At 36.1% G+C, this 15,190-nt stretch overlaps 1 protein-coding gene across 1 annotated transcript in view; it reads left to right on the forward strand.

Annotated features, from left to right (window-relative positions):
• The first annotated feature begins 826 nt into the window (after positions 1–826).
• The window catches only part of LOC128027686 (gamma-aminobutyric acid receptor subunit alpha-6), a 35,468-nt gene continuing 21,104 nt past the window's right edge, over positions 827–15,190 (forward strand). The window contains exons 1-6 of the mRNA XM_052615495.1: positions 827–1,584; positions 1,746–1,864; positions 5,434–5,501; positions 7,219–7,439; positions 7,785–7,867; positions 14,055–14,198. Coding sequence (XP_052471455.1) covers positions 1,499–1,584; positions 1,746–1,864; positions 5,434–5,501; positions 7,219–7,439; positions 7,785–7,867; positions 14,055–14,198 — 721 coding nt within the window. The 5' untranslated portion in view covers positions 827–1,498. The remainder of the gene's footprint in view (positions 1,585–1,745; positions 1,865–5,433; positions 5,502–7,218; positions 7,440–7,784; positions 7,868–14,054; positions 14,199–15,190) is intronic.

Here is a 15,190-nt window from a genome sequence, read left to right on the forward strand (position 1 = left end):
ATTTTAAAAATGTATTTAAAAATAAAATTATTTAAAAACTTTTTGAATTGAATTGTAATTTTATTTTATTTTTAATGTGTGTAGACTCTTAGGACAATCCTCCAAAGTCTCATTCTCTTCACATTATGATTACCATAAAAAAAGTTTTAAATTTAAACTTTTCTCTCTAATTAACAATGAGGATGACAACTTTAATTGCAAACTCCTAGCTGGTTTCTTCACTCAGAAACAAATGTAAGGCTAATATATTTTTGTCTTAATTGTTTTATCACATATTCATGTGATGTTACACTAGAGTGCCACCTCTAGCTCATTATGTTTATTATAAGCTTTTATTAAACGCGAACAACCTGTGAATAAGTCCAGTGAATACGCCACCAGCTGCCCACAGATCATACGCTTTAAACCAGTTAGCTATAGTGCTGACTGAAGATAAGGTTTTGCTTTTTATAGCCAACTAAATACGGCATAGCAGCTATTCCTGGATCAGCTCGAATCTGTTGCTTTATATAGACTGTGATAGACAGACTGGAGTGATATGCATGTGAAATGTGTATGTAAGCTTGTGCTGATTAGGGTCGCTGGGTATGATTGCTATCGAAAACAGTTGGCCAAGAGTTAATTAGCTTTTCTTTTAACGGCTACTATCAAATGTGGGACCAGGATGGAAACCAAGCGTGGTCTTCGCAGGACAGCACGCACGCGCGCGCACGCACCGCACGCATACTAATTCGAATACTGTCCAGTCCCAGGTGTACAGGAGCTGCGTGTGGTTTGTCCTAGTTCCTGTACAGTGTGACTGTACGTCGGATTGTGTGCGAGCATGTGCGAGCAACGTTGCGACAAACGCTGACCCATTTCAATATGCTGTAGCCTAATATTTGCAAGCCCGGATAAGTTTGATCTTTTTCGAGAGAGTATAGGATCTGTTAATCTTGTAATGCAAGCGGATTTAATTATAATCCAAGAACGCCAGAATTCAGTTTAGCACCTTTAGTTGCCAATTTCAATAAGACCCGTCCCCCAAAATCAAAGTTTACCACAGGCAAGATCTTGCATGAGAATTGCTGCGCTAAGTGAGTTCGTGCGTAACGTCGCCACTACTTCACCAGTGTGATCTTGCCGAACGTTCGCAGGCAGACTTCTCTTAAGTGCGCTCGTGTGTGTTGCGCGTCGGACACATGTCCCAGTTTTGGCACTGAGGCGAGTGTGTAGGAACCCAGCGCGTCCTCCTCTCTCTCCTCTAACCTCATCACAGCGAGACGGCACGATTCCGCAGGATGCTTCACCATATGCTTATCTTATCCACTGAGGTTGGGGTTTGGAAGTAAGCGATCCATCGGGCGCAGAGCGAGTTCTGGATTTGGACGCTTCGCTGGCACGGCTTTGCGGGTGATGGTGAAGCGCGTCTTGCGCGCTGACGCTCGTTTCCTCGAACTTTCCTCGGGACGTTTGGCGAAGGGAAATGTGAAGAAGGCTTAAAGAATGGCATGTAAACATGGTTTCTGCCAAGAAGGAGATGGTGACTGCGATGTACCCTACTTCTATTCCCACTCTCCTCTACTTTCTGTGTGTGGCGGCTTGGTGAGTTCCAACTGGATGTGAGCGTTACGCATGGCTTCTTTACGCCTCGCCAAACCCGGGCGTCTTTGAACTGTTTGTGCTGTTGATTGATACGAAAAATAGGCGTTATTTCATGTGTGCGCAATGTTCAAATGCTACAGTTTGCTCTGTGTTGTTTTTAGCATAAAGAGAATATCTGGACAGATCAGAAAGGATGAGAAATTATACCCGGAAAATTTCACACGCATTCTGGACCGACTTCTGGACAGATACGACAACAGGCTCCGACCTGGATTTGGGGGTACGTGCCAACATTTTCACAATCATAAAAAAAAAAGAAGAAAAAAAAAACACGTTGCTTTTAATAGCCTACCTACTTCTCGCGCAAAGCGAACTCTCCAAATGTTGTGTTTTTCTGCAGGTCGCATGCTGTTTACAAAGTGTTGTTTGTTTGGTGAGGGTTGGTGTCCTCTGAGGGGAGATGGAGGTGTTAGCCAACTCCAAATGTCATTTTGCTGCCCACTTTCTTTTGCTGCTCTCCATGTATCTGTTAGATCGGTGCCGTTGAGTTATGTAATCGCGCCGAGAAAGCCGCTTAATGCACACATTTTAAGTAGGAAGAGTACAGATGTTCGCTTTGTTTGCGTAAACCGCTCACTTTCTCCACACTATCCTATCTTTAAACAGCGCGCATCAACGTTTTAACCTGTTTTCCGAATCCGAATGATTCGCTGCTGTACAATGGTTGGTCATGAGCGAATTATTTTATTGTTGCTCTATTTTTGAGTACAATAGCACAAAAGATTTGACTGCTCACTGTGGTTAAAAAACTTCAGTATTAACCCTTTAGAGTGTGCTTGAAATGTTTAAAAATAGCCAAGATCTGGATATTAAACTTCGCGTGTTAACACTTTATCTTGTTGTTAATAGCATGAAAAATCATTATTAGATTATATGATGCTTTGGAGATCATTAGTTAGTGTGCATGCAAATAGTTAGATTGGAATTTAATATTTTCAGCCTAGAAACATGAGCTAGTGATGTATAAATCATTACATAATATTGATTAATGACTTATTGATGAAAGTTATTATGTAAAGAAAAACATCAAGACTTGCTGCACACATCACAGTTTCCGCTCTTCACTTTCCCTCGTTTAATTTTTTACCCAAGAAATAAATAATCAAATCAAAGACTGTGGTTCTCTGTGCGTAATGCCAGGATGTGATTGGAGCTCTGGGAATGAAGCTCTTTTTTATGTAACTTTTTAGTGAAGAGGCAGAGAGCACATCTCTCCAAACAGAGCAGTACACCCACCTTCACATTACAAGAGCTCTCGAGCGGAGCTGGATCAGGCTGGAGGGGATTGATCAGCTCTCAGCTAGATGGTGTGGGTTAACAGTTCTAGTAGGATCGCATGAGTTACCCTTGCCAAAGAATCCAGTGCTTCTGAGATGATAGATATCAGGGCTTGGGTGCGTCTCTTACCACTGGCTTTGTTGTTGTCATCTGATTGTTGCACTGAGGACTTGGGTTTGAAGAAATGCACTTTTAAATATACTGTATTTTGAAATTGTTCACCCATTGTGGAACATAAAAATAGCAAATTTGGCCAATGGTGCATATGACAAAAAAGCACCATAAAATCCCATATGACTTGTCCACTATTTTCCAAGTCCTCTGAAATCAGTGGCTTGAGGGAAAGATTTGTTTTGTAAATGACAAGCTAAATTTTGAGTTACTGTTTCTCATACAAGCTGTCTTATGGCTTCAGATGGCTTGGAACATAGAGCATGAGTCATATGGACTATTTTATGACATTTAAAAGGATTTATTTCTTTATTTATTGTTGTACTTTCTAGAGCTTGACTAAATACTACTGAAAAGAGGTGTAGGATTTACTTTCAAGCAATTTTCACAAATATTTAACTTTTTTTTTTTTTTTTTTTGAGCAAAATTTACTCAAATGGTTATTGTTTTTACAACTCTGAAATAATAGTAATAATAATAATAATAATAATAATAATAATAATAAATTTTATATTGCATGAACTGTTATACTGTTATACTGTCTTCCTTGTGTTTCAATAGAAACAAATGAGATAATTGTCCTGCAGTAAGAGTATTGATAAAGTGAATGTGAAAAGCAGCTTGGTATTCAAAGAATTTGATGAGAAGTGTTTCATATTGAGACCTTTGACTTGTGATTGCATACGTTGGTCTTTTTGGCAAATCTGCGCAGTTTGAGGGACTGTTGAGATCTCTTTTAAATCTCTAGAGGAGATGCATCTGAAAGCTGGAGACCTGAGAAATCTCCATTTACTCGCAGTTTAATCTAATTTCTGTTGGAGAATCATTTGAGATATTAAACAGATCTCTCTTTTTTATTTTTGTGTGCATTGGGGTGAGTGAGATTGTTCCTGTCTTTCATATTTCTGTAGGATTCATGGTTGTCAACTGTGAGAGATGCTCAGAGTGTCTGTTTAATGACAGATGATCCATTTTCTTGTGTTTGACTGAAGGCACTTCTGTCTCAAGTGATTTACTCCAGCATCGATCAGAGAACCTCTAGAACATTAAGAGTTTAGCCCTCACAAGTTCAGCCAATGAGACGGTTCAGTGATTAATCATGTGATTTAGAGCTTTGAATGCCTGGGTCTGTTTCCAGTAACACTTTATTTATTTATTTATTTATTTATTTATTTATTTATTTATTGTTATTATTTTTTTCTCTCCACAATTTTTAAAAAGTAGATAAATAAATGAGACATTGTTTCAGTCAGAGAAAACTGGAAAAATTAAAATCCAAACTGACAAAATTTCCTTTCCTACAACACAATCCTGATCATACTGTGCAGTACTTTGCGGTGTAGGTTTTTAAGAAAAGAAATCTGCATAATCTGCCTCAGACTTGACTTTCCTTTTGGCTGTGTCACATCCAAGATGAAGATGGGTTTTATTTATTACTCATTTGGAGGCATTTACTGTAGCATTACATCACTTACCAATAGATCCTCTTGCAATGAATGGGTGCCTTCAGCATGAGAGTCCAAACAGATAATAAACCATCACAATAATCCACCCGACTCCATCTATTAACATCTAGTAAAGCAAAAAGCTGCATTTTTGAGGAAAACATCCCCATTGTTACAATGTTCCGACCTTTTAACTGCTGCTTTTGGTTAAAATATGAGTCCTCTGTCCATAATTTTCCTTTTATTAAGTGAGAAAGTCATCAAATCATCAAAGTTTTATCATCTTTTTGTAATCTCATTCTGATGGCACCCATTAACTACAGAGGACCCATTGATTAGCAAGTGATGTAATGCTAAATTTTTCCAAACCTGTTCTGAAGAAACAAATGCCTCTACATCTTGGATGGCCAGAAGGTGAATTTTCATAATTGAGTAAACTATTACTTTTAGCGAAATAGCTGTTTAGGTGTTGTTTTAGACTACCACAATACTGTAGGTAATGCTTCAAAGAGTTGTTATCTAATGCTGCTTAACATTGTCAGAAACTTTATGCAATATTAGCTAATAATTACAGATTTTCCTCTCTCAGATTCCATTGTGATATGAAACACACACTTTATATCATCAAATATATTCCTGACTGATCAAATCAATACCTGCCAAACATGTTTTCTCATTTAAGGCGGCAAATGAGTCGAGAATGTGGATTTATGTTGACTTAGACAGCAACAAAGCAAAAGGAATGCTATTAATCCATATATATATATATATTTTTTTTGTATTTCATTTGTTGGTTCGGTCACATTCATAAATCACATCAGTTTTGTGCATTTCTTTCAGATTGATTTCTAGTCACAAGAGTTTTAATGTGATTCTGATTCCTGTGTCCGACCAGGTCCAGTGACGGAAGTGAAGACAGATATTTATGTCACAAGTTTCGGCCCAGTTTCTGATGTGGAGATGGTGAGTGCTGTGAGATTTTTATGATTATGTGTGAACAGGTTGGATTTGTGTGAGCGTACATGTATGTGTGCACAAGCAGCTGTTACATAAGGTGTCATATCCATCCGCTGAGATATTATTACAATTAATAATTCAGGCAGCTTGCTATATAGATCAGTTCAAGGTATCTGCTTAGTCAGATTGAATCAAGTACTATGTGGCAGAGATTCAAAAAATATATATATAAAATTTGTGGTTGAGTCAACAGTTTCAGCAGATATTTTCCCCTGAGAAGAATATGAGGTTCAGCACCTCGCACAAGAGCATAACAACACTAAATGTGACCAAACTTATAGTGTTTACAGCAGATTGGTACCTGCAATATTAAAACCAGCAAAAAGGAATGCACCAAAGGACATTCAATATCCATGTTCTGTATTGTTATATGTTTCCAAGTGAAACAGAAAATTCAGCTGGTTTTCTCCAGTACACTAGGGAAAAAATGGTCTTGAAACAATTTTCATTCAAATAATTAAAAACAAATAATTACAAAGAAATGTCAGGTAACACATTAAATTAAATGTGACATTTTGAAGTAAAAAAATAAAATAAAAATAAAAATAAATAAATAAAAAAGATTGTATTAAATTGTAAAACATGCTCCAGCAATCTTTATTTTATTTACAACTTTGAAAAAGAATTTTTACGGTGGACTTAATTGGCTTTCGAATATTCGAATATATATATATATATATATGATGAATAAATGCTGGAGTGATTTTGGAGACCCTTGACTTTAGATTGCATACTCTTTTGAATAATCTGCACAGTTTGAGACATTTCTTTAAAAAAGTACATAGGGTTAATTTTCATTTCATTTATTTATTTACAAGGAAATTCTTTCTTGGTGGAATTTTATGAAAATGTTTAAGTTCATGTTGAGAACTTTGACTTGACTAAATTGCGTACTTTGATATTTGCATACTTTTGGTGAATCTGCACAGTTTGAGAAGTATTTGATTGTATGCTATTTTTAAGGGTTACGCTGGATTTCTTACAAGAAAACTCTTACTTGGAAGAATCCGATGAGAAATCTATAGTCCCCGGGAGTTGACATGGTCTGTTCACTTAGTTTTGTCGTGGCCACAACATAATAACTCGTGGGAACGTGATAATATGTCATGGCCATAAAATTGTAACTTGTGGTTACGTCATATTAACTCGTGTCAATGTGGTATTATCTCATGGCCTCGAGATGCTATGCTATAATGCGTGTTGCTTTGGTCAAGCCGGGTTGTTTACGCATTAAACTTGTCATTCCCTCAACATAAGAAGTTGTGGTGATCAAAATGATCTTGTGACCATAACATAATATCATGTTCCAATGAGTTATTATGTTGTGGCCACGACAAAACTAAGTGAACCAACCATGTCAGCTCCCGGGCACTATAGAAATCTTTGAGTTCATACTGAGATTATTCAAAAAGTAAATAGGGTTCATTTTGATTGTTTTTAAGGGTAACGGGAATTTGTCAGGAGCACAATTTGTCAGTGTGGGGGCAAGTGTTTTTTTTAATGTGTAAACAGTGTTTATGCAAGATTATGGTATATTGTTTATTTTATTTTTAATTGATAAGTTGATTTTTACAGAAGCACTCTTATGAAGGATTCTGGCAGGAATAAGTCAGATGGATTTTGAGTGCTGTTCTGACTGCTCTTTATCTGTGCTTTCTTCCAGGAGTACACCATGGACGTGTTTTTCCGCCAGACATGGGTGGATAGGCGGTTGAAGTATGATGGCCCGGTCGAGATCCTCCGGCTAAATAACCTGATGGTGACCAAAGTTTGGACCCCAGACACTTTCTTCAGGAACGGCAAAAGATCTGTGGCTCACAACATGACGGCACCCAACAGACTCTTCCGAATCATGAAGAACGGCACCATCCTGTACACTATGAGGTACAGCACACATCCGTCCGGTCCTGAGTTCAGTTTACGCTGAACAGAGTTTGGCAGACTGTGTTTGCTCGTGGGTGACTGACGTTATGCCAAGTAGGATGTGTTCCTGGATCATCTTTTGTTGGTCCTGCAGCCACATTTGTGTTCAATGGAAAATGGCAGGTTGATATGAATGTTGCTGAAGCCTCAAAGGCCAACCTAAGGCTAACACTACAATACTAGCTGTTTGAAAGAAAAGGATGTTGATCCAGGAACATGTCCTACTTGGTGAAAATAACTTTGAAGGTGTTGCTGGACATCACATCCTCGATATTTTACTAATTTCTTTCTGTGTTTTTTCAACAGGTTGACAATAATTGCAGAATGTCCAATGAGGCTCGTTGATTTCCCGATGGATGGCCACTCCTGCCCTCTGAAGTTTGGCAGCTGTGAGGATTACTCTATATATATATTTAAAAAAAAAAAATCACAGAACACTAAAGCATGATTTGAGATAGTATTTCAGAGTAAAGGAACATGGCAGTTTGAAGTGAGGAGAAGAACATTACTTATGAAGCGTTTCTTCAAGAGCACTGAAATATTCCCTTCTTTGAAAAATGGATTTCTCTCTCTTCACTGTCAGATGACTAAACAATTCATATGAGAAACAGAATTGATAAGTTAAGGATTTATTTTATGTTACCCTACACATTTAGAATTGAAGTTCATCTACAGTACAGACCAAAAAGTTTGGACACACCTTCTCATTCAAAGAGTTGTCTTTATTTTCATGACTATGAAAATTGTAGAATCACACTGAAGGCATCAAGGACTATTTGACCAAGAAGGAGAGTGATGGGGTGCTGCGCCAGATGACCTGGCCTCCACAGTCACCGGACCTGAACCCACTCGAGATGGTTTAGTGGTGAGCTGGAACACAGACTGAAGGCAAAAGGGCCAACAAGTGCTAAGCATCTCTCGGGGAACTCCTTCAAGACTGTTGGAAGACCATTTCAGGTGACTACCTCTTGAAGCTCATCAAGAGAACGCCAAGAGTGTGCAAAGCAGTAATCAAAGCAAAAGGTGGCTACTTTGAAGAACCTACAATATGACATATTTTCAGTTGTTTCACACTTTTTTGTTATGCATATAATTCAACATGTGTTAATTCATAATTTTGATGCCTTCAGTGTGACTCATAGTCATGAAAATAAAGAAAACTCTTTGAATGAGAAGGTGTGTCCAAACTTTTGGTCTGTACTGTACATGCTTGTGAACTTCCAAAAGCTGACAAAATTAACTCATAGCATGAAAATTTAAAATTCAAGAGATTTCAGGAAAAGGTCAAACCTATTGATAACTTGTCCCATCAAATGCTTTCTAGGATGCAAATATCACTTAATATTAAAAAACACCAAAAACACACTTTGAAAAGGTGGCTGATTCAGAAAAGCATACTACCACAGGCTAATATGTTAGTATACTATTTCAAATTGAGACTGTGTTTGTCAAATCACGGCTATGTTAAAAACAGCACACTGCGCATACTATTTCTGCGGCATATAGTATGTACACTACCATTCAGAAGTTGGAATCCATGGGATTTGTTTATGATTTTGAAAGTAGTCTCTTATGCTCACCAAGGCTGTATTTGTTTGATCAAATACATTAATGCTATAAAATACAATTGCATTTTAAAATAACTGTTTTGAATCGGAACATGTTGTAAGATGTAATTGCTGTGATGCAAAGCTGAATTGTCAGCATCAATACTCCAATCTACGGTGTCACATGATCCTTCAAAAATCATTCTAATACTGAATACTGAATTTCTTTACCAACTCCAAACTTTTGAACGATGTTATTTATAGTAAATAGTATTTATGTTTTATGTGAGTAAAAGCCAAATTGCTTACTAAATTTGCTAAAAAAAAAAAAAAAAAATATATATATATATATATATATATATATATATATATATATATATATATATATATATATATATATATTTATATAGTGTTCAGCAGAGCATACTGCATGGGAAACTGCTTCCCACAATGCAATCTGCTCAACTTGACCATTCAAGTGATGTTACAATTTAAAATATTTTTTCTTAATAGTCAGGCTGTCAAGTTTTGTATAAATAAATAAATATTTATTTAAGTTTAAATAGCATGCAGTATTCAGTGTTTACTGCATATTATGTAAACTGCGAGATTCCTTGGCTGCTAGTTTAAACACTGAATAGTTAGTTCTTCGTCTAGAATTACTTTTTCATAGTTGCAAAAAAAATTAAAAAATAATTAAAAAGACAGTGCAGACCAAAAGTTTGGACACACCTTCTCATTCAAAGAGTTTTCTTTATTATCATGACTATGAAAATTGCAGAGTCACACTGAAGGCATCAAAACTATGAATTAACACATGTGGAACTATATACGGAATTATATACGTAACAAAAAAGTGTGAAACAACTGAAAATATGTCATATTCTAGGTTCTTCAAAGTAGCCACCTTTTGCTTTGATTACTGCTTTGCACACTCTTGGCATTCTCTTGATGAGCTTCAAGAGGTAGTCACCTGAAATGGTCTTCCAACAGTCTTGAAGGAGTTCCCCGAGAGATGCTTAGCACCTGTTGGCCTTTTGCCTTCAGTCTGTGTTCCAGCTCACCACTAAACCATCTGGATTGGGTTCAGGTCCGGTGACTGTGGAGGCCAGGTCATCTGCAGCAGCACCCCATCACTCTCCTTCTTGGTCAAATAGCCCTTGATGCCTTCAGTGTGACTCTACAATTTTCATAGTCATGGAAATAAAGAAAACTCTTTGAATGAGAAGGTGTGTCCAAACTTTTGGTCTGTACTGTACGTATATAGATATACACACAGTATATAAGATACATGTTTAATTTAAAAGCAAATACCTTAGAGATCTGAAAAGCAGCTCCTTTCCACAAGGAGAAATTACTTTTTCCTCCAAGTGTGTGAATACGGAGTTGGTTCATATTCTAAAAACTGAACAAAGAATCTCCATATCAGCAGGACTGTTCATGACAGTCGGTCAGCAAAAATGAAAATGAAAAAAAAAAAAAAAAAAAGAACAGAAAGAGACATCTGAAAAGGCATAATCTAATGGGAATATGTGGCAGGTGGGTAGGGCTCTTTTATGGAGACTGCTGGAAGATCTGGAGATAAAATCAGCCCAGAGAGCTCCTGCTGGCACGTTGTGACATTGTGATGGAGGACGATCTCGATGTTTTGGTTTTTTAGTGGTGACTGTGCTAATGTGCTGACGGATATCTTGCTCTCTCTTCTGTGTCTGCTTATACATCTTTCTGTCCTTTCTCTGGGCCGGAGGGGAAGCATCTAGACAGAGAGCTTTTCATCCCCTGTAGAGGCGAGAAGGTCACCACAGCTTTCCCTCCTGCCCCGGGACAGCGCAGACCTATAACAGCTCTCGTTTTCATTTTACACTCTTTCCTTTGCACTCTAATACAGTTTTCTGCTCCTATCTCATGTCATGTCATTCTCTTTCTTCTGTATTCATGTATTATGTTATGGTTGCTGAGGTCACTAGAAGAGTTAGGATTAGTGATTTGTACTGTACAAGTACTAAACCTTAGAACAGAAATAGTAGTAGTAGTATTATCAAAGGTTGTGGTTAAATTAAATAAATATATGCAATGCATGTTTCAGAGTGAAGCACGGCACTTTGTTCATTTACACACGCAGCTTGTGGTCTGGTGCTTTCAGTCTCTCAGTTTGTAGTTGATGTGGCTCACTTGAACTAATCTTCGCATCTGCTCTGAGTTTGGGTTGCATTTTTAAAGACAAAGTACAGAAACCATCTTCCCAAAGCTTGTTATGGTGCTTGATATTGCGATCTGGTGTTTCTTATCTTACTAGATCAAATGTATTTTCATAAGTGTTTATAATTATATTAAACCAACAAGTTTTTAAGGCAGAATGTTGTCATAATTATAAACACACTGGTTTGTAACACAGTTTTGTGGTTTACTAGACTTCCTTAGTTCCTTACCCCTGCGTTCCTACTTTCTGCCATAAAAACTTGTTGGTTTAATATTTGGGAATTAAGTGATTAAGGCAGCCATAAATATTGGAATTATAATTTTATAGTTGTAATGTAAATTAATATAATATTTATTATTATTATTAATATATATATATTTTTAAGTATTCATTTTTTTTACAATGAAATTTTACAAAAGCAATAGGCCCTATTTATTTTGTTTATATTTTAATTGAGTAATAAAATTTAATAAAAACTGAATAATAATAATTTTATTGTTACCGACAACTATTATCTATTGTCATATTTAAATACAGTTATAACATTTTTGACAAAACTGCACAGCCCAAAAAACAAAACTGTTTTTAAGAAAGCTTTCTTATGCTTTAACTAAAAATCGTAGTATCTCATCTTAGTAACAACCTGTATTATTTTATTCATATTGATAATATACTTTTAAAAGTTAAGTTAATTTTGTTTGTCATTTTTATTAGCTTTTTATATCTCTAGACTGCTTTTATTCATTAGTATTTATTAGTTTTTGTTTTATTTATTTTGGTACTTCAGGTTATAAATAGGTTATTATTATAGGTTGATTATAGGCTATATTATATACGTAGATTAAAAGGTTGTTATTATATTAATTTCAGTTAACATTCATTTTGTTTCAAGTAAAGAAAATGGTTTTATTTTAGCTCATTTAAATACCCCTGGCAAATAGAGACATTTTTGACAGAAACTTTTGCTCTGACAAGTTCCAGTCTCCAGAAAATCGTTTGTAATTATACCCATGTTTATCTGATCCGTCTTTTTCTCCCGCATGGGTTCGTTCAATTCCCCTCGAAAAATTCTGTCATGCCCAGTGTGACTTTGGATCAAAACTTGCTTAGTCTCTTTGTCCCCTCTCTCTTGTCTCTTGCTCACTCTCTTTCTATTTTCATGGGGTTGTTGGTGGGTGTCTTGGAAGCCCTTGCTCTGCTCTATTTCCCAGTGTGTGGGGGTTCAGAAAAAAAAGGAGAAAGAGACAGCAAGGAGGAGAGGAAAAAAAAGAATTAAGGAAGATAGAGATGATTATGTTGATGATCTCAAAGGAGGACAGGAGCACAGGGAACGTGCTGATGGACTCCTGGATGTTCAGTCAGTCTCTACTCCGAGAGCATGAGCCGTTTGATGTATGGATTCACCCCATAAATGAAATCTGTCTGATTCCAAGCAGGAGAACTTCTCAGCGGATCTGATTTCTGTGTCAGGCTGATTGTTCTGCTTGGCTCGGATTTGAGATTGGCACGTACAGTGGAGGAAGTGGGCAGCAGTGAAAAAAAGATCAGTGTCTAAGCGGCGACCGTTCGACCCCGAGCTCAAGGACTAATACGCACAGTTCCATGCGTAGGCATATACCCAGAGGAAGATTTATTGCTCAAAAATGCTCTTTCATAGCTATGGAGATGTAATAATGTTGTCAGATATGTTTAATTGAGGTATTAACCCCTTTATTTTTTTTTCGGTGGAATAAAAATAGTTACAACGAGACAGTTGTAGATATGGTGGAGTTTGTTCTTCCTGTTCGCAGCAGTTTTTGGAAAGAAAAATCATAAATTAGATCTCTTTAATATCTCATTTGTTTCTTCCTAAATATTTTTTTTCTTGTTTTCCAGAACAAATATATAAACATTCTTAAATCAAGTTATATTAACTAAAGAAGTTAAATGTCTTAAGGTATTATGTTTTTTTTTTTTTTTTTTTTTATGCATCCAAATCCAAATATATATATATTTTATAAAAAATTTGTATTATTAAATTAAATTCTCTTGAGAAAAGAAGCCATTAATCTCACATGAAACTTCACTAGAACAACAATCTCACCAATGTCTGTGCTCAGATTTGCCAAAGCTACCAAAATCTGCAATCATAAATCTCAATATAAACAAATTTTTTTCCAGTCATCTGCAGTTTCTAGCAATATGCCAGCAAGTGCCTCGTTTGTTTCCAGTTTACCTAAGGCTTTTTTTCTCTGGAGAAAAATCTGAGCATCAGGAGACTGCAGCAAAAGAGTCCATTTACTCTCTGTTTAAACACATTAGTCTTTTTCATTTCCACTGGGATACACACAATGCCACATATATGGTCTGATTGTTAGTGTTATGCACACATATTCTATATATGTTACCCTGGACCAGAAAATCAGTTTTAAGTGTCAATTTTTCAAAACTGAGATAAATAAGCTTACCATTGATGTATGGTTTATTAATATCAGACAATATTTGGCCAAGATACAACTATTTGAAAATCTGGAATCTGTGGGTGCAAAAAAATTCTAAATACTGAGAAAATCGCCTTTGAAGTTGTCCAAATTAAGTATTAGCAATGCTTATTACTAATCAAAAATTAAGTTTTTATATATTTACGGTAGGACAAAATTTCTTCATGGAACATGATCCTTAGATTTTTGGCATAAAAGAAAAATCTAAAATTTTGTCCCATATAAATTATATAAATTTTTGTTTTTTTGACTATTGCTAAAATTATACCCCTTATACTTAAGACTGGTTTTGTGGTCCAGGGTTACATATCATAAGGTCTTGTTAGGACAGCTCTTTTTTGTGTGTCAGATGCCTACCCAAAGACTGAGATGATCTACACCTGGACCAAAGGCCCGCAGCATTCTGTGGAGGTCCCACCTGAGTCGTCCAGCCTGGTACAGTACGACCTGATCGGACAGACTGTGTCAAGCGAGACTGTAAAATCTATCACAGGTACAGACACATAACACACACACAGTGACACCAACATTTTCGCTGCAAATATCTTGCAATATGCAGTATACTACCGTTCAAATGTTTGGGGTCTGTAAGATGTTTGAAATTCAATTTAAAATTATTTTTAGCAGCATTTATTTAATTAAATAAAGTAATACTGTAAAATGTTATTACATTTAAAATAACTGTTTTGTATTTGAATATATCTCGAAATGTAATTTATTGCTGTGATTTTTCATTTTCCTTCAGAAATCATTTTTATATGCTGATTTGCTTATTGTTATTATTAATGTTGAAAACAGTTGTGCTGCTTCAGATTTTTGTGGAAACATTGTTTTGGGATTCTTTGATTAGGTTCAACAGAACAACATTTAAATGGGAAATATTTCATTGTAAATATATTTATTTATCACTGATCTTAGAACTCAGTGATTTAAAAATCTAAACTTACCGTAAACTCAAAAACTGTTATTTCTTTCTGGAAATGCAAATCTAATTTTGTTTATGCTGCTTAATCTAATTGAAAAATGACATTTAAAACATCAAGCCCCCACAGATGTTATGCCTTAACTGTTTGTTCTGTGTGCTACAAATACCACAAACCTTAAGTTCTTATCAGTCTGCACATTCAGAGACACCTGGTCTGTGTCCGAGTCATCTGATCAAAGCATATGGAGAATATCTGATAACAACGTAAGCTAGATTAAAAGAAAAACATTTTTACTCATGCCACAAGGACTAATGTCAGCTTGAATGTAAAGGTCAGTATGAGCGCTTGCAGAACGGCTTGGTTTTTTAGCAACTGTGCACCTCAGTGAAACACAAGTGAGGAAAGATAAATTGCATTTGATTATTTATTACGTCTTTTTGATCAAAATTACCAAAAGAGATCTGGAGTATTCAGGATGTGGTTTGATTACTGCAGCGCTGTTTCCCAATAAGGCTGTGAGCCTCATTCTGTTAAAATAAGATGAATCTGCCAGCGTAGC

The sequence above is a fragment of the Carassius gibelio genome, chromosome A14 (genome assembly GCF_023724105.1).
Source record: "Carassius gibelio isolate Cgi1373 ecotype wild population from Czech Republic chromosome A14, carGib1.2-hapl.c, whole genome shotgun sequence".
Classification (NCBI taxonomy): domain Eukaryota; kingdom Metazoa; phylum Chordata; class Actinopteri; order Cypriniformes; family Cyprinidae; genus Carassius; species Carassius gibelio.